At 44.1% G+C, this 19,373-nt stretch overlaps 1 protein-coding gene across 5 annotated transcripts in view; it reads left to right on the forward strand.

Moving 5' to 3' along the window:
* Window positions 1-19,373, forward strand: part of rtel1 (regulator of telomere elongation helicase 1) — a 90,731-nt gene that overhangs the window by 50,073 nt on the left and 21,285 nt on the right. For all 5 annotated transcript variants that reach the window (XM_049581646.1, XM_049581645.1, XM_049581647.1 and 2 more), the window contains 4 exons: window positions 4,848-4,971; window positions 9,997-10,162; window positions 10,249-10,403; window positions 10,695-10,790. In XM_049581646.1, coding sequence (XP_049437603.1) covers window positions 4,848-4,971; window positions 9,997-10,162; window positions 10,249-10,403; window positions 10,695-10,790 — 541 coding nt within the window. The remainder of the gene's footprint in view (window positions 1-4,847; window positions 4,972-9,996; window positions 10,163-10,248; window positions 10,404-10,694; window positions 10,791-19,373) is intronic.

Genomic DNA, 19,373 nt, shown 5'->3' on the forward strand with positions numbered 1-19,373 from the left:
TCTCCCCTCCTCTCTCTCTGTGCCGCTGCAGCGCTACCTGCATCTACCTTCAGTGTTGATTGGCTGTCACTCACTTGTGCCGTGTAGCCAATCAGTGGGCGCTGTAGGCGGGACATTTGTTACACAGCACAGAGTGGAAATTTCAGGCAGACAGGCAGAGAGAGACGGCTGCATGAGAGCCAAAGGAGCGCGTTTTAATTAAAATAAATGTATTTTATCGGCTATCGGTGGAAAAAACGGCCGATGCCGATTATCATAAATATGCTGAATATATTATCGGCAGTGCCGATTATTGGTCGATCCCTGGAGAAAATCCATAGAGAAGAACAGGTGTGAATTTGGACGCACTTTGCGTCGTTTGGGCCCGTAGGGTTAAAATACATGCTAGTCCAACTGAAATCAGACCAAATTGAATTTCTCAAAGTCTAGGACTGACAAACCCAGATATTGTGATTTGGCGTCAAATTACTCCTGCATGTAGTGTATATGTTCAATCAGACCCAAACTGGCCTAGGCACTCTGCACATGCTCCAGTTTCTGTGGGCTTTGACCCACAAGTCAAATAGCAATGAATGCGAGACAGAAGGAGAAGCCGGTAACACACAGACACACTGCCTCTCCAAGAATTGTCATCTTAAGGTGGTGGAGGGGTTTGCATGTCCCCATGATCCTGGGACCGGAGGCCTGGTCGGGCTCAGCCCAAATGAGTAACATGGAGCCTCCACCCTGTGGGCCCACCACCTGCAGGGACTGGCATTGGGGTTGGGTGCATTGTGTACCGGGCGGCAGGCAGGGGCCGGGCCCTGGGCATGCTGATCCCTGGCGTCACAGACTGGCTCTAGGGATGTGAAATGTCACCTCTCTGGTGAGGAAGGAGCAGGAGCTGGTGCGGGAAGTGGAGCGGTACAAACTAGATAAAGTTGGGCTCACCACCATGCTCAGCACTGATTGTGGATCCAAACTCCTGGAGAGGGGCTGGCCTCTCGCTTTTTCCGGAATTGCTCAGGACGAGAGGTGCCGGGCGAGTGTGGGGATACTCACAAGCCCCCAGCTGAACGCCGCTGTGTTGGAGTTCTCCCCAGAGAACGAGAGGGTTGACTTGATGCAACTGTGGGTCACTAATAGAAGGTCTCTTACTGTTGTTTGTGCGTATGCACCAAACAGCATTATGGAGTACCCAGCCTTCTTGGAGTCTCATGGCAGTGTCCTGGAAGGGGTGCCGGCTGGTGACTCCATAGTTCTTCTGGGGGACTTCAACTCTCACATGGACAATGACAGAGAAACCTGGAGGGGGTGACTGGGAGGAACGGCCTGCCTGACCTGAACCCAAGTGGTGTTTTGTTATTGGACTTCTGTGCAAGTCATGGACCAGCCATAACAATCACTATGTTCGGAAGAATTTCTCGTGAATCCCGGGGAAGGTTGGGGACATGGAATCCGAGAGGTCCCGTTCAAAGCCACCTTTGTGGAGGCAGCTGATAGAAGCTGTGGTCAGAAGGTTGTCTGTGCCTGTCATGGTGGCAACTGTGAGGTAGGCCGTCAGGCTGAAGATGGAGGCCTTTCGGGTCTGGCTGGCCCAGGGGTCTCCTGAAACAGCAGACAGGTACCAGTTGGCCAGAAGTGCTGCAGCTGTTTGCTGAAGCAAAAACCCGAATGTGGGAGGAGTTTGGAGGCTATGGAGAAGGACTTTCATTTGGCCTCTAGGAAGTTCTGGCAGACTGTTAGACATCACAAGAAGGGAAAGCAGGGCTTGTCTCAGGCTGTGCTCAGCAGACATGGAGATCTGCTGACCCGAACTGAGGACAAAGTTGAGCGGTGGAAGGAGTACTTTGAGCAACTCCTGAACCTGGCCGTCACATCCACTATGGAGGAGGCAGGTTGACACGCCTTTTCAGTGTCGCGTGGATTGTTGGGTATGGTGCCTGCTGAGTGGCAGACTGGGGCGGTTGTTCCCATTGTCAAAAAAGGGGACCGGAGGGTGTGCTTCAACTATTGTGGCATCACACTACTCAGCCTCCTGGGGAGTTTACTCCAGGGTGCTGGAAAGGAGGCTCTGACCGATTGTCGAACCTCAGAATCAGGAGGAGCAATGCGGATTCCATCCTGGTCGTGGAACAATGGACCAGCTCTTTACCCTTGTGAGGCTGCTAGAGGGGTTGTGGGAGTTTGCCCATCCAGTCCACATGTGCTTTGTGGACTTGGAGAAGGCTTATGAAGGCATTCCTCAGGGGGGTCTTGTGGGGGGGTACTGTGGGAGTATGGGTACCGGGCTCACTGCTACGAGCCATCCGGTCCCTGTATGACAGAAGTGAGAGCTGTGTCCGAATACTCGACGTAAAGTCAAAGACGTTCTCGGTGGGTGTTGTCCCTTGTCACCGACTCTGTTTGTGATATTCATTGGCAGGATCTCGAGGCGCAGCTGGGGAGAGGAAGGGGACCGGTTTGGGGACCTCAGAATTGCATCTCTGCTTTGTGGAGACAATGTGGTTTTGTTGGCTTCATGACACCATGACCTCCACCATACACTGGGGCGGTTTGCAGCCGAGTGTGAAGCAGTTGGGATGAGAGTCAGCACCTCCAAATCTAAGGCCATGGTTCTCTGCTGGAAATCAGTGGATTGCCCTTTCTGGGTTGGGGGAGAGTTACAGCTTCAAGCAGGGGAGTTCAAGTATCACAGGGTCTTGTTCATGAGTGAGGGTAGAAAGGAGCATAAGATGGATCGGCGGTTTGGTGTGGCTTCTGCATAGTGTTGTACCGATACTGATGCCAGTATCAGAAATGCCTCCGATATTGCCTAAAATGTGGCATCAGGCATCGGCGAGTACAGCCTATGACCAATCTGATACCACGTAATGTCTCACATCATTACGCATATGCACACTATCGTTTGAACATTGCCATCGCAATGTGCACATGTGCGATAGTCACATCGCAGGACATGCAATGTTTTCTCTTTTTTTAGAACATATTAACTTTTGTTTTGCTTCGGAAAAGCAGCTCTGTCTCTTGCTGTCTCTCCCTCTCTGACAACAGCCGCCCCTCCCCCTCTCAACCAGCATCTACAATGGAGTCTCCAGTTGAGTTCATCCTACCAATCGCGTTTGCTGTATTCATCATGCTTTTTTTGATGAACGACAGATGACAGGGGACTTCTGCTAATCTCGATCAGCTGAGCCCAGGTAGACTGGCCCCTACATTATGCCACTCCTAGCAGTATGGTGAGAGACGCCAGCGAGTGAGCTAGAAGTGAGTCAGAAATGAGCCAGAAGTCCTCTGCGTATTCGGCCTACCACAGCATTTCACACCGCTCAAAGTCTGCGAAAGAGGTACGCTTCCCTGTGGAATATCATCCATCCGGCCACCGGCCTCAACTCAGATTCCCCGCCACGGATATCAAGGGATCCTACGGAGCCTCCACGCTCAAAACAACGCTGGAGCGTTACAGCATTCACCTACGGTCCCGTGAGTTGGCAAAAGCCGGGGGTTACTTTTCGTTTCATTATTCCTTATTTGGAACCTTTGGGCCGGGTTGATTTATTGTTTTGAAACTGAACTGAGTCAGAGCGAACAGTGGATTTACTTTACTTCCTTGTTTACGAGAAAACCTGGGGTGGAGTTTTCTTTTGTTGAGCGAACTGTGTGGATTGAACTGAATTGAACTGTGATATGTTATTTCGAAATCCTGAAGTTTTTTGTTTGAACAGGATTGAACTGACTGAACGGAACAGAACATTCATTTCTTTTCTTTGGTGAAAAAAATATATACTTTCTTGAAACTGATTACAGTTGTATTTGTATTTTTGAAAATTGAGTATAATTCTTATGTTCTACAGAAACCAGTTAAAAACAATTTAATTTTGGTTTTGAGGGACCTGTTTTATGGGTTTTATGGTTTCTTTGTGGAGTTTGAGTGAGTAAAAGAAAAATATTTGTTTCATGTGTCAAATCGCTACAAAAGAAAAAGGCCTATTTTGTTTATTGAAGACAAGAAAATATTGAATTTGCTTACATTTTGTGCTGCTGAACCACCGATAAGCTTTTTGGATACTATTTAAATAAAAAAAAAAAACTTATGGGACAACTTGGATGCATTCTTTTTTTTTTTTTTTTTTTCCCTGAATGCTTTGCAAAGTATCGGATCGTACTAAGTATCAGACTCGGTTTCAAAATAAAAGACTCGGTATCGGATTGGAAGCAAAAAAAAATGTGATCGGGACATCCCTACTGGAAAGTGTTGATGAGGAGAGGACGTCTGGGGTGCTTTGCTTGGTCTGCTGTCCCCGCAACCCAGCTTCGGATAATCAGGATTAAAATGGATGGTTTGATGGATGGAGGAGACACAGTTCATGCTGAGTCATCAGCTGAAAGAGTTAAATTTTTTAAAATACATGGATGGGAGGAAAACAATGAATGGCAATCTATGGCGATTGTTTTGCCTGTGACGTAATAGATCAACTAGAAAGAGGTCCAATCCTGGAGCTGAAAGGGACCATATTGCCACCAATTGTAGCAGAGTGGGACAACCTTTGGTCAATAAATCGATTCCCCTCCCCTGCTTGTATACTGGGACAAGGACAGTAGTCCAATTAAATGGACTAGTTGAGCTATAACCTTGGCTTGACTTAACTGTGCCTGTAAACGTAGTGAATGTTGGACATAATTGGACAGCAGTTCTCATTTAACCACCTCGCCTCCTAATGCTCACTTCTTTTAAACTCTGCACTTCCAGTTTGAAATGCAAGCTTTCTGTTAAAATTGTGTGAAGCCCAAGCAGAGGTAACTCTGACATCATCTGGGTCAACAATGATAAAGGTGGATGATTTAGAATAACATGACTTTTTCCTCAGGTTTAAAAGCTCTGATGCCAGGACTCAGCTTCCATCATGGGTCAGGCCTCATGTGCGTCTGTATAGCAGCTTTGGGAACGTAATCCGTGACGTCTCCCAGTTCTTCAGGGTTGCACAGAAAATGGTAGGTTCTATCACTCAATTCCTTGCACTGCAATTGTTTTGTTGATCTTGATTTGGCAGGGGTTGTGATATCTACTGTGACATCAATGCACTAACTCAGTATTTCATGTTTGGTTTTTGGTGCTGAAAGCTAAACTATGTATATTTCAAATATACAGGTGCTTCTCTGTAAATTAGAATATCATCAAAAAGTTGATTCATTTCAGTAATTCGAATCGAAAAGTAAAACTGAAGTGTTTATTTCTTTTAATTTTGATGATTATAACTGACAGCTAATGGAAACCCAAAATTCAGTATCTCAGAAAATTAGAATATTGTGAAAAAGTTTAATATTGAAGACTCATGGTGTCCCACTCTAATCAGCTAATTAATTCAAAACACCTCCAGAAGTTTCCTGAGCCTGTAATCTCTCAGTCTGGGTCTGTGAATTTCAATTTCAATTTTCAATTTTATTTATAAAGCCCAATATCACAAATAACAATTTGCCTCAGAGGGCTTTACAGCATACGACATCCCTCTGTCCTTTGGACCCTTACAGCGGATAAGGAAGAGACCGGAGAAGAAGCAGAGTTAGTGACATGCAGTAGAGCCGAGTTAGCGAGATGCAGTAACAGGACATGTGTTAGCAAAGGAGAGAGAGAGAGAGAGAGAGAGAGAAGGAGAGAAGGTGGTGGGTGTATTATAGGAGGTGTATTATAGGAGGTCCCCCAGCAGACTAGGCCTATGTCAGCCTAACTAGGGGCTGGTCCAAGGCAAGCCTGAGCCAGCCCTAACTATAAGCTTTATCAAAGAGGAAACTCTTAAGTCTAGTCTTAAATGTGGAGGCGGTGCCTGCCTCCCGGACCGAAACGGGAAGATGATTCCACAGAAGAGGAGCCTGATAGCTGAAGGTCCAGTCTTTAGAAACATCTGGCCGACTAATAAAACTATCACTTGACGTTAGGCTCCTGATCTTCTTTTGGAGACTTTAGGGACCATGAGTAACCCTGCATTTCAGAGCACAGTGTTGTAGTGGGATAATATGGTACTATGAGCTCTCTAAGATATGACGGAGCCTGATCATTTAAAGCTTTGTAAGTTAGGAGTAGGATTTTAAATTCAATTCTGGATATACATATATATATATATATATATATATATATATATATATATATATATCTCTATATATATATATATATATATATACACAGTACAGGCCAAAAGTTTGGACACACCTTCTCATTCAATGCGTTTTCTTTATTTTCATGACTATTTACATTGTAGATTCTCACTGAAGGCATCAAAACTATGAATGAACACATGTGGAATTGTGTACTTAACAAATAAAGGTGAAATAACTGAAAACATGTTTTATATTCTAGTTTCTTCAAAATAGCCACCCTTTGCTCTGATTACTGCTTTGCACACTCTTGGCATTCTCTCCATGAGCTTCAAGAGGTAGTCACCTGAAATGGTTTCCACTTCACAGGTGTGCCTTATCAGGGTTAATTAGTGGAATTTCTTGCTTTATCAATGGGGTTGGGACCATCAGTTGTGTTGTGCAGAAGTCAGGTTAATACACAGCCGACAGCCCTATTGGACAACTGTTAAAGTTCATATTATGGCAAGAACCAATCAGCTAACTAAAGAAAAACAAGTGGCCATCATTACTTTAAGAAATGAAGGTCAGTCAGTCCGGAAAATTGCAAAAACTTTAAATGTGTCCCCAAGTGGAGTCGCAAAAACCATCAAGCGCTACAACGAAACTGGCACACATGCCTGGTTCCCACTGTGAAGCATGGAGGAGGAGGTGTGATGGTGTGGGGGTGTTTTGCTGGTGACACTGTTGGGGATTTATTCAAAATTGAAGGCACACTGAACCAGCATGGCTACCACAGCATCCTGCAGCGACATGCCATCCCATCCGCTTTGCGTTTAGTTGGACGATCATTTATTTTTCAACAGGACAATGACCCCAAACACACCTCCAGGCTGTGTAAGGGCTATTTGACCAAGAAGTAGAGTGATGGAGTGCTGCGGCAGATGACCTGGCCTCCACAGTCACTGGACCTGAACCCAATCGAGATGGTTTGGGGTGAGCTGGACCGCAGAGTGAAGGCAAAGGGGCCAACAAGTGCTAAACACCTCTGGGAACTCCTTCAAGACTGTTGGAAAACCATTTCAGGTGACTACCTCTTGAAGCTCATGGAGAGAATGCCAAGAGTGTGCAAAGCAGTAATCAGAGCAAAGGGTGGCTATTTTGAAGAAACTAGAATGTAAAACATGTTTTCAGTTATTTCACTTTTTTTTGTTAAGTACATAACTCCACATGTGTTCATTCATAGTTTTGATGCCTTCAGTGAGAATCTACAATGTAAATAGTCATGAAAATAAAGAAAACGCATTGAATGAGAAGGTGTGTCCAAACTTTTGGCCTGTACTGTATATCAGTGGCGATTGCTCTAAGACTGCAAGGGAAGCTCAGCTGTCCCTAAAATGTCAAAAAATACGTGGTCAAGTACTGTTGTGTTTACATTTCATTGACTAAATATGCACTAGAACACGTTCAACTTTTGTTCAGAATCAGCTACTTATCACAGGTCACTGACACAACTTTCTTCTCATTCATTCCCATAGCATTACAGTGCATTAAACAGTGTCGAAGCTCAGCGTCCAAGGACTTCAATGGGGAAGCATAGAGTGGGTTGTTCCACTGCAGCAAAACTAGACAGTCATTGGATAAATGCTCGGTTTTGTCCTGCCCATCGGACGCTCAGCGTCTCTGGGGGTCTGTGGGGCAGTGGGCTAGCCTCACCTGGCCTGGACGCTGTGCTTCTGCATGATGATTGGATGATTGGTCTGAGGCTGAATCCCTTTTTGATTGACAGCGAAATGAGCAAATCAGCGATCTTGAAATATAAACCACCACTGGAGCATTTTTCCAAGTTTCATTCCGTTGTTCCCAGTTGATCTGGAGACTTTTCCAATCCTCTTAGTGACTTTTTCTTTGTTAAAAACGACTAGCGACAAATCTAGCATCTTTTTCTGGCGTTATTGGAGACTGTACTCGTTTTTGGAGACTCTGACTTCTGTCACTCTGCAGTTACTGTCCCCAACGAGCAGCGGGTGCTGCTGTGAGCCCCTCCACCGTCCCAAAGCACTCACAGGCGGTCACACTAGGCTCGCACAGCAGCCCCAGCTAGCAAGCGAGCTAGCAAGCTGCACATAATGGCAGACAATTTGAATATTGTCGACCGGATTTTGGCGAAGCCATTTGATAGTCTTCCTTACGAGGAGAGACTTCGAGTTAAACAGCAGGGCAGATCGACACCTCAGAATGATTTGGTGCAAAGGGTGCGGAAAAGTAACCGGTCTTTTCACCCATCTGAAAATCTTAGAGGTGTGTTTTGCTGTGGTTCTGTGGCATGAGTGTGGTTGAAAAACAGCTTCAATTAAATGCTCCTTTTATAAGTTACTGCCTCGCTACAATATGACAACTTTTATGATGTAAACTTAAAGTGAGCTTCCTCTGTTTGAAAGACCAGCAGCCACCCCTGACATATACATATACATATGTTAGGGCTGCACTATATATATAAAAAATGACAATGCGATTTTTTTTTTTAATTTTTTTTTTTAATATATATTGCGATATTAATAAATACAAGAATTTTCACCAGATGATTTGAATAACTCTATTTGGAAAGAATTAGGCTGACTCACCATTGTATTCATATGATACCTTTCTATTAATCCAGGCTAAGGTTAATGATCTAACATGTCATACTCCAGTGTTTCCCCTACCATTATTTTAGGGGGGGTGCCCCACCACCCAAACGGTTTGTTACTTGCTCATGCCCCCCATATCCCCGAAAAAGGCGCATTCTGTATAAACAAAAGTAGGAAGGCAGCATATTGCCACACTCCCCGATTTTGTTTTTATACTGCCAATGCTGAAAAAAGACTGATTGGGCTTTCCTGCAAAGTTTACAAAAAAAGGAAACATTTCATGTCCTACGATGTGACTATCGCACATGCGCACATCGCAGTGGCGATGTTCAAATGATATATCCTGCAGCCCTAATATATATTGTGTATTGCCATTCAGCCTGAAAATGCCTAGATATCAAGTTTTTGTCCATATCGCCCAGCCCTATTATATAGTATGGTAGTATGGGGATTGGAACACACAGTCATTCTCTGTTCATTCCTATAAAAGTTGCCTGGTGGTGCATGAAGCTAAAAAAAAAAAAAGCTTAATTTCCCAGATCTTTGGCATCATTGGTCCCACAATGCAGTCGCACTAGAGACTTATGGCAGCTAAGAGGCTAACTTCTAGTTTAGCATCTGCTAACTTAAATGAAGATGAAATGATTTAATCATGTGGCTCTTGTAGACTTTTGAAATGTTATTGGACCAAATGGATTAAATCCTGATATTGAAACAAGTCATTTTGCAGGGTTGTTACGCTCAAAAAAATTTTTCCACTTATTTATAGACGTGTTTACCACAATGTAAGTCCATGGGAAAAAGTCTTTTTTGGCCCAATGGCATTTCATGACAGACTCGGAAGTAGTAATTCCACGTTAGGCCATTGTGTACAATTGCCTCAAAGCCTGGCGTTGTTCCTGGGGGCTGGATAAAGACCTACTCCATATGTAGATATAAACAGCACATGTTAATGTAACAAAAAAACAATAATTCGTAGTTTCAGGTGATTATACACTAACGAAAACATAGTTGTGAATATTATATTCCATTCCTGCCATTATATCCACGTTAATCCTACATGCTGGTCCTCTGGAGGACTCTGATACAACAGAAGACAGACAACTTCTATGAGAAAGGACAATGAAATGGATAAAAAGATACACCCTGTAAACACTTGCCTAATTACATGTAAATGGTGATTCTAGGTAAATACAGTACATTTGACTGTGGCAGAATGCGTCACATCTGCTGTTTGATGGCATTGCATTAGAGAAGTTGATTGCAGTTTAATTTGTCAGCGTATACTGACTGTTTTGGTTGTGTCTGAATGTGTCAGAGACCCGTGGCTGAGAAGAAGGTTGCAGCAGAGAGCTGTGGAACAGTGTCGTTACCAGACACTCGGTCCTCTGACTTCAGTCCCTGCTCATCCTCTCAAAGCTTCCACACCCAGAAGGCCAAGGTGCTGGATGCCCATCTTCCCAGCCTGAAGAGGAGGAGACTCAGTGAGTAGACAGATAAAAGGAGTAAATCCACAGAAGAAAGTAAGTTCTTCATTTGTCTGTTCCTTTTGTCTGACCTTTGTGATCAGATGAACACACTGGAGCTAACGGGATGGCCAGGGTGTGTATAGAGTATGACTGTGAGATGCAGGAGAGCCAGAAGAGACCGGCCAACCTGCTGGATGCTCTGGAGCAAGGAGATCATTGCAGTGGAGGGGATGATGCGGGAGTAGGAGAAGAGAAGGTAGTTTGTTGTCTGTCTTACCAGTATTTCTGACATATGCTGGTTGGTACATGTCAAAAAAAGAGACTGTGTGAAAATAAGGTCTGTGTATACAATAGCTAATTTACTGTGGTAAGCGTTTGGCACAGTACCATTGGCAGTGAGATTGAGACAGTGTATAAAAAGCCATGTGTGATGTGCGTCATTACAAATGATACTGCTGTGTTATGCCATGAAACAATTAAAATCTTAATATTTTTATTACCAAGATGACTGTACTGATTTGTTGTATGTAATATTTTTCTCTTGAAGGCAAACCGTTTGTCCACGCTGTCTCTTCAGTGTGACAAGAGGATGGATGATGAATTGCGGGGAGGAAAACGTAAAATCAAATTGGTCCAAGAACAGGTACATATTTAAAAATAAATAAATAAATAAATATTTCAGTGTTACAGCAGTCAAGGGGAAAGAGTCAGATTAAAGATTTCAAAATTTGGAAACTTAAAAAACTAGGCATGCAAAAAAAAAAAGTACAAAAAATACAAGAAACATCAATAAATAATAATAATAATAACAATAATGAGCAGTGGATAAAAAGTGAGCAATGGATTAAAGTGAACATATTTAGTGCAAAGTGAAAATTGAATGTGCAAATAAACAACAACAAGGGGGACAGTTTTGCTTATTATGGTGTCGCAAAAGTGTCCATGGTGCAGTTTATTGTCAGCAGTGCTGGTTATGTAGCCTGACAGCAGCAGGCAGGAAGGACCTGCGATAGCGTTCCTTCACGCACTTTGGGTGAATAGGCCCCATTTATACGACAACAATTTCAAGTGAAAACGGTAAACTTCAGTTGCGTTATGGCCGTTCGTTTACACGACAGCGGCGTTTTGGGTGCCTGAAAACGCAAAGTTTTGAAAACGGGTTCCAGGGTGCAACTTTTTGGAAACGGCAGCATCTCCGTTGTCATGTAAATTTGCAATATGCAGTTTCTCTGAAAACAGAGACTTTTCGCACATGCGCATTACGGTTCCAGTCACTAGGCATGCTGACTGTCACAACAACAATGCCGAGCTCTGTTTGTGCTGCTCACCCTTTTGATTTGAAGTGAAGTGTAGATCTGTTACTGTAGCAACTCCACCTCGTTGTCCATCCAGACAAAGTTATCTGTGCATGCTTTCGCCATTGTGTCTTCTTTGTTTTGGTTTGTAATCACCGCATTGTAGAGGAAGGCGCTTCAGCGCAGGCGCAGGGCGTCATGCCGTGGTGTTGCTTTGCAAATTGACACTGCCACCCATTGGCCTGGCGTGCATACTACAGCGTTTCCAGTAGATTTTGCGGCTCCGTGTAAGCGGGGATTGTTTGAATAACGTCGTCATATAAACGCAGAAGTTTTTTAAAACACAAAGGACAGACTTTTCCGTTTTTAGAGAAACTGTTGTCGTCTAAACAGGGCCTCAGTCTATCGCTGAAGGAGCTCTCCAGCGCTTTTATCTCCTCCTGCATGGGGTGGGAATCATTAGTTCTCTGAGATGACAGCTTGGCTGTCATCCTCCTTTCTCCCACCACCTGCACAGAGTCCAGAGAGCATCGCAGGACAGAGCTGGCCTTCTTGATCAGCTTGTCCTGTCTCCTCCTATCTGCAGCCGAGACACTGCTGCCCCAGCAGACCACTCCGTAAAAGATGGCTGATGCCACCACAGTGTCAAAGAAGGTCTTCAGGAGCGCCCCCTGCACTCCAAAAGATCTGAGCCGCCTCAGCAGGTAGAGTCTGCTTTGGCCGTTCCTGTATAGTGCTGTTATGTGATTAGTCCAGTCCGGTTTATTGTTAAGATGAACACCCAGGTACTTATAAGATGTCACCATCTCAATGTCCTTTCCCTGGATGTTCACCGGTGTTGAGGGGAGGAGTCTGCGCCCACGGAAATCCACCTCCAGCTCTTTGGTTTTCCCCCACGTTGATATGGAGGTGGTTCCTCAGGTACCAGTCCACAAACATCTGGTTCAGTTCTCTGTACTCCCTGTCCTCCCCTTATGTGATGAGGCCAACTATGGCATAGTCGTCGGAGAGAAGCGCAGGCTGTATGGTGTTGAAAGTAGGGTTGTCCCGATCCAGCTTTTTCACTTCCGATCCGATACCGATATTACAGCCTTGAGTTTTGGCCGATACCGATACCAATCCGATCCAAGCTCACTTACTTTGTTGTCAGTCATGTTAGAAAAGGTTTGATCAAGCAATATTATTCTAACAAGAACAACTACTTAATCGGGTTAGTTAGAATGATCCATAACACTTGGTATGAGAAACTGACCTGTTTATTGTTAACAGGGTTAAATAAACAAACTTTAAATAAAATAAAAACTTTAAATTTGAACATTAACCTTAAATAAAAAATGTAGCTGGTTTGCTTTGGCTGCTTTGGCCCCTTAATAAATAGAAAATAAATTAACACAAGAAATCTTTAAAATGTCTGACAATGAAATTAAAATAGCAGCAAGACTCCACACACTTGTGCTTTGCTCCCCTAATAAATAAAAAAAAAAGATTAACACCACAAGACATTGTTGACATTTAACAAACAATGCAGCCTTTCCTTTTCAGTTATTTTACTAGTGTTTTTGTAGTCCATCCATGGCTCAAATTTCACTAATTGTGCCCAAAACAATGCCGTCAGTGCTCTTTACTTAAACAGTAAGAGTGTAAACCAAATAAAAATATCACTCTCAAAAAACCAGAGCAGAAAACAAATAGTCAGTTAACTAAGTTGACCGCTACTCTTCCTACCCTCCGTGTGTCTGCCGTCTGCATGCTGGCCTGGTGGATTGATAGTAAGAGCTGGAGCGGATCACTGGAATGGACTGCTTGAATCACGGAGCGCTGGGCTGGCCGGAAATCCTGGAACGGAGCCCGTGAAAAACTGGATCGGAGTTCTTGGATTGGTATTTTTCCATGCAGTCCGATCCGATGCCAATGCACGTTTTTTGCTAATATCGGCGGCCAATACCGATCCGAATCGGATCGGGGCATCCCTAGTTGAAAGTGCTGGAGAAGTCAAAGAACATGATTCTCACAGAGCTTCAGGGCTTCTCCACGTGAGAAAGAGCTCTATGCAGGGGGAAGATGACGGCGTTGTCCACCCCAATGCCAAGTTGGTAGGCAAACTGCAGCGAGTCCATTGAAGGGCCTACTGCGGGGTGGAGATGAGACAGGACCAGGCACTCCAGGCTTTTCATGAGGTGCGATGGTAATGCCACTGGTCTGAAGCTGCTGAAGTCCTTGGGGTGCGGAGTCTTGGGCACAGGAGCTGATGCCATCTGGACCCGCAGCCTTCCTCGTCTTTATCCTCCTCAGCTGATCTCTCACCTGACAGGTAGTGAAGGACAAGCTGGAGCAGTAGGGCTGTATGCTGGGGGTGGAGGTGATGAGGTGGGGGGAGGCGTGGGGGTGGTGAGATGAGCGGGGCTGGGGGAGGTGTTGAAGCAGTGTGCTAGGAGTGTAGGTGGGGGGGAAGGTGAAGATGAGGATATGGGGGGTTGCAACTGTGAAGTCTGGGCCAGGGGAGGGGCAGACTGATCAAATCTATTGAAGAACAGATTCAGATCATTCACCACTTCTGGTCGCCTCTGGCCTGGGAGTCTGGTTGTTTGTGTCCTGAGATGGTTTTCATACCTTTCCAGACTCCACTGACGTCACTCTGCTGCAGCTGTTCCTCCATCTTCTTTTTATATCCTTCCTTTCCCTGCTTGATGTTTCTCCGTAGCTCCTTCTGAACGGCCTTCAGCTCCTCCCTAGGTCCAGAATTACAAACTCTCCGCTTCTCCTTCAAGAGGCTTTTATATCTGGAGTAATCCCGGGTTTGGTGTTGGAGAAGCAGCGTACAGTCCTGGTGGGTACGGTGCTTTCCACACAGAAGTTAATATAATCCGTAATACATGATGTCAGATAGGCCTGTCGCAATATGCGATAAGTCGGTTAATTGCATGGTAAATTGAGGGGGCTTTCACACCTGAAAGTCCGGACCAAGGTCCGTGTTTTTGCTACATTGTATACATTTGGTCCAGCTGGTTTGGTTTCACACTGCATTAAGGCGACCGGACCAAATGACATGACGTTAACTACATATGTATATACTACACACCCTGCACTTGACATTGATTGGTTTGTAAACAGGCGTGCGTATGACGTAGTCGCTCTCCTCAGCTAGTTAGCTAGTTTTTTCTACGGTTAGCACTTCGCCGGAGAATGAATGAACACATCGTGTCGTGGATCACATAATCCAAAGATCAAGAATGTATGTAAAGAATTAACGTTAGTGTTTTGGGTGTGAAACTACTCTGTCGAAATAATGACTGCTGAAAAATGTCTTTGTAGTATGACAGTACTAGGGACAAGCAAAAACAAAAAACGTGACTACGTTGGTGTAAACGTTATGCTAACGTTACTTACCAATTTCGTTAGTGTTTTCTGTGGGACTGGGGCTGGCCACATCTGCAGACACACTTCCATCCGAAGCTGGGGAAGACTCGATCACCCTAATGGGTGTGCTTGTTGGGCGAGTGCCCAAAATGTTGTCCAGGTCGTCATAAAAAGGACATTTGTCCTTCTCATTTGTCGACGCACCACTCTTCCTCATTGCATCTCGCGCTTTCATGTACTGCTGCCGCAATTTTTTTTTAGCTTCAGATGACATTGCTCTCCCGACCTCTCATAACCTCTCTCTCGCATCTTCTCAGAAAATATACTGTAAGTTTCCGAATTCTTGTGAGTTTTTTCCAGCATACTTTTTATACTGTCGTCGGACCATATTTTTATCAGGTACTTTGTCTCCTCTTCTCCCCATGTGGTCCCGCGGCTCATGTTTACTACCGGAGTTTCTTCTTCGTGTGTGTTTCTTCTTCGTGTGTGTTTTTTTCTTCCTGTGTGTTTCTTCTTCTTGTGTAGGATAACCACCGAAACTTCATGTTAAAGGTTTTAAAGTCCGAACTATCGAAAAAAAGCTTTCACACTGCAAAAGTCCGAACCATGATTTCGTTTGGTCTGGACCGAGACCACCTATTTTGGTCGGACCAAATTTCGGGTCTTTGGTCCGGACCATGGTCCAGGGGAGCTTTCACACCTGTAAATTTGGTCCAGATCAAACGTAAAAGTCCTAAAGTCCGGACCAAACGAGGTAGGTGTGAAAGCACCCTAAAAGGGAGACGGTAATTTTTCCAGCCACGATTAATTGCCATATTCATGCGTGTTTGTTTTTCTCGTCTCTCTCCACCAAAGAGACTGGACGACAAGAGCGTTCACTTCCGTACATCATCTGGCAGCCAGGTGAGTTGGTTCAGTAGCGTAATGAACGGAGGGAAAGCTCTTGTCATCGAGTGTTATTAGGTCCGTTTCCACTGAAGAAGTTCCTGGTACTATTTGGGGGGCAGGAACTACTACAGGAACGTCCTCTCACTCGGCCCTTTCAACTACCGTGTCTCCGCTGAGAGAGCGGAGTGGGAGGAAGGTTCCTGTAAAGTTACTGGGCTCTGGATGTGATGTAATCGTTGCGCGACCATTTTGACCGGGGCGATGTAGTGGCGTAGGGACGCTGTTAGTTGTTAGCCGATAGTGGTGTCTGTAATAACTCACTAAACTCACAAAGTGGCCCATGAAAAAAATATTTTTTCCAGCGGATGTCTTAGTTACAACATGATTGAGCTAACTGCAGTAGTTTCATGTCGTTTCCGACAACGGTAGGCTTTTAAGAGATGACGTCCTGATGTTAGCTTTGCTGCTGCTGTTAGCTGTCCCTGTCAGCTGCAGCCACTGATGCTTTCTAGACATCGTGATTTCCCAAAACTGAATAAATACCACACATAGCAACACAAAACTGCTTTGCTAGCTCAATCATGTTGTAACTAAGATATCCGCCGGAAAAAATATGTTTTTCACAGTCCGGTTATTGAGTTTGTTTACATGGCGGTGGAAGCTAACCCTCGTCTGCTGAGTTTTAAAAATGCCGGCTATTTTGTTGCTTTCTGTTGACGTCACATTCCACCTTGAGTATATCCCATCAGCACCAAATAACCTCCAAGCCCCAGCCAGGAGTTTCTCGGGGCCGTTCTGAGTACCTACTCAGGGGCAGGGACTTGTTTAGCCCCTATAAAAGTTCCAGAACTCTGTCCTTCGGGGGTGGTTCCTGCGGTGGAGACACGCACCAATGGCCCCGGCCCCATAAATTTACCCCGAAATTCCTGCAGTGGAAACGGGCCTTTTGTCTCTGTGGGGGAGACGGGGCTATGGGCTACACACACACACAGTGTGATCTTAGTGAGGGGGAGACGAGGCAGAGAAAAAAAAGAGAGTTGAGCGTAAGAGAAAGACATGGAACTTGTTCCTAAACCAAATGCCACGGCCCTGTGTGGGAGTATTTTGGATTTTAACCAAATGACAGAGGGGAGCCCAGTAATTTGGACAAGCCGGTATGCCGGGTTTGTTCTAAAACCATCTCAACAAAAAGAGCGAATACGACCAACTTAACCACTCACCTGAGAGTGAGAGACTGAGAGTCTATTTTTTTGTATTTATTTTGATATTTTTAAGTGTTATTTCAGATATTTAAATTTTCTTTTTTGCATTCCTAAATATTCTTGTTAAATAAATGTTTATTTCTCTTTAAAAGGGTGTACTTGCATCAATATACCTTTATTATCATTATATAAGTTTTAAAAATGGTCTAAAAACAGCAAAATTACGACAATAATAAAAAATGGTCTTAAAAGCACAATATTATCACTTATCGCAGTAATTTCTGACGCAATTAATCGCCCAGAAAAATTTGCCTAATGTCAGAATCCGTTTAATAATACAGTTTAATACTTAATTTTAGCCTGGAGCAACATGAGAAGAACTTAGGCCAGTCCTATTTTTAGCAGCTGAAGAATATCTCCAAATATCTCCAAAATCATACATGCTTGTATACCTACCTTGATTACTGTAATGTCTTGGTCACCTGCCTAAACAGTTGAGCTACAGATCAGCTCAAAATTTTTCAAAATTCAACAGCTAGACTTTTGACCAAAACAAAATGATCCTCTCAGATCACACCTATTCTGGCTTCCCTGCACTGGCTTCCAGTCTCTTCTGGAATCCATTTTAAAGTGCTTTTAATCACATACAAGGCTTTCAAGGATCCGAGTACATAACTGAGCTTCTCAAACCGTACCACCTAAACAGGCCCCTCAGGTCTGCTTGTCTGGGTCCTCTAACTGTTCCCGAGTCCATGTTAAAGACAAGGGTGATAGAGCTTTTTCGGTTCTTGCTCCTCAGCTCTGGAACAGCCTCCCACTGGGTATCAGATCAGCTGACTCTGTTCAGGTCTTTAAATCTCCTCACAAACATTACTTTTACAGAATGGCCCTTCCTGACAGTTGATAGACTTATTGTGTGTGTGTGAGTGTATGTATTTGCAACCATGTGTATATGTGTGAATGCTTACAGGTATATATGTGTTTATTTGTATATGTAGGTGTACACATATGCTCATTCATCTCACTCTTGTATTGTATTTTCTTCACCTTGGAAATCACTTTGCATTTTCAGCTGGAAAAGTGCTCTACAAGTAAAGTTTTTATTAATGATTATAAATAACAGAATTTGATGCCAGTAAAATCCACCTGGAGGGAACCAACCCTCAAAAAGAAAAATGATAGCCAATGAATTTATTCAGTCTCAATTCTGGAAGTTGCTACAAAGTTCTTGACTCGTACCACACACAATAAATTCAGTGATGAATAAACATAATCAAATTAATGCTGAACAATTAATGAATGAAGAAGGACCACTGTGTATATGTTTTAGGTAAATCAGCAAAGATATCTTAGACGTTAACCTTTTAAATGGAATCATTTTAGTATTCAGCAGCGTTGATATATTAAGATCTATAAAACGCTTGTTAAAGGGCCAGTGTGTAATATTTGGCATGGTTTATTGTCAAATCTGAATCTGTCGCCATCTTGCGCTGCCATGTATGTACGGCAGCCCGAGTGGACAATATAGCCAGCCAGAGAACGCGTTTTGCATGTATAAATAAACCAACGAAGACAGCGTAAGGAAGGAAGAAGGAGGAGGAAACAGTAGAGTGTGTTAGTAGTTTGTCGATAGAGAATAGTGATAAGTTTTTTTTAGTTATAAGGTTTGCGAATGGACCACACTTACCATGCAACAGGAGAGAATGAACCCGAACCGTCATCTGCAAGGAAAAGAAGACGCAACTTCACTCCTTGTGATGCACTCTCTGCGGCGATTTTCCTCCTGATGACATATCTCCTCAACGATGGTAGCACCGAATCCCATTCTGTGCAGCAAAATCGGAGCAGAGGATTCAGCCTCTCTTCTCGCCCGCTCAGCATCCACCACATGGAGTTCCTCATCTGTGTGCTCCGGCTCAAACAAGTATGGCTCTGGATCTGTGTCCGCTACAAGAAACTCTTCAAAATCGCGTTCAAAGTCGTCCATTGCAGCTACTATAGTCCAGAGATATTGCTAGGCTAAATAAAGAGCTGAGTTTTGTTTACAGGCTACATCTGTGCCTGCTCACCGGTGTATCCCTTCGCAGATCACAGCGCAGGACGTACTGAAAATTTTAGTCTTATGTCAATAACAGACAATAGGAAAGCAGTAATGTTACTCCTATGTACCCTGCTGATTGGATTCAGCTAAAACCACCGTTTATTACTGAACCGTCCAGGTTACTTTTGGCCGTAACCACACCAAAACAACCAACAAACAACAACTTAGCTGTAACTCCAACTGTGCACTGCTGCTCTCTCCTCTAGCTCACTCATACACACAACAGTATGCACACTCACACAGCCCTCATCCCCGTCACACTCGCACCCCGCACCCTTACCTATACTCATTCAATCCCAAACATGCTATTAACTCACAGAACATTGACATTATAAGAGAACATTTACTGCAGGGTCGCTACAATATTGTAGCGACCCTGGGGC

The sequence above is a fragment of the Epinephelus fuscoguttatus genome, linkage group LG7, assembly GCF_011397635.1.
Source record: "Epinephelus fuscoguttatus linkage group LG7, E.fuscoguttatus.final_Chr_v1".
In the NCBI taxonomy this organism is placed as follows: Eukaryota; Metazoa; Chordata; class Actinopteri; order Perciformes; family Serranidae; genus Epinephelus; species Epinephelus fuscoguttatus.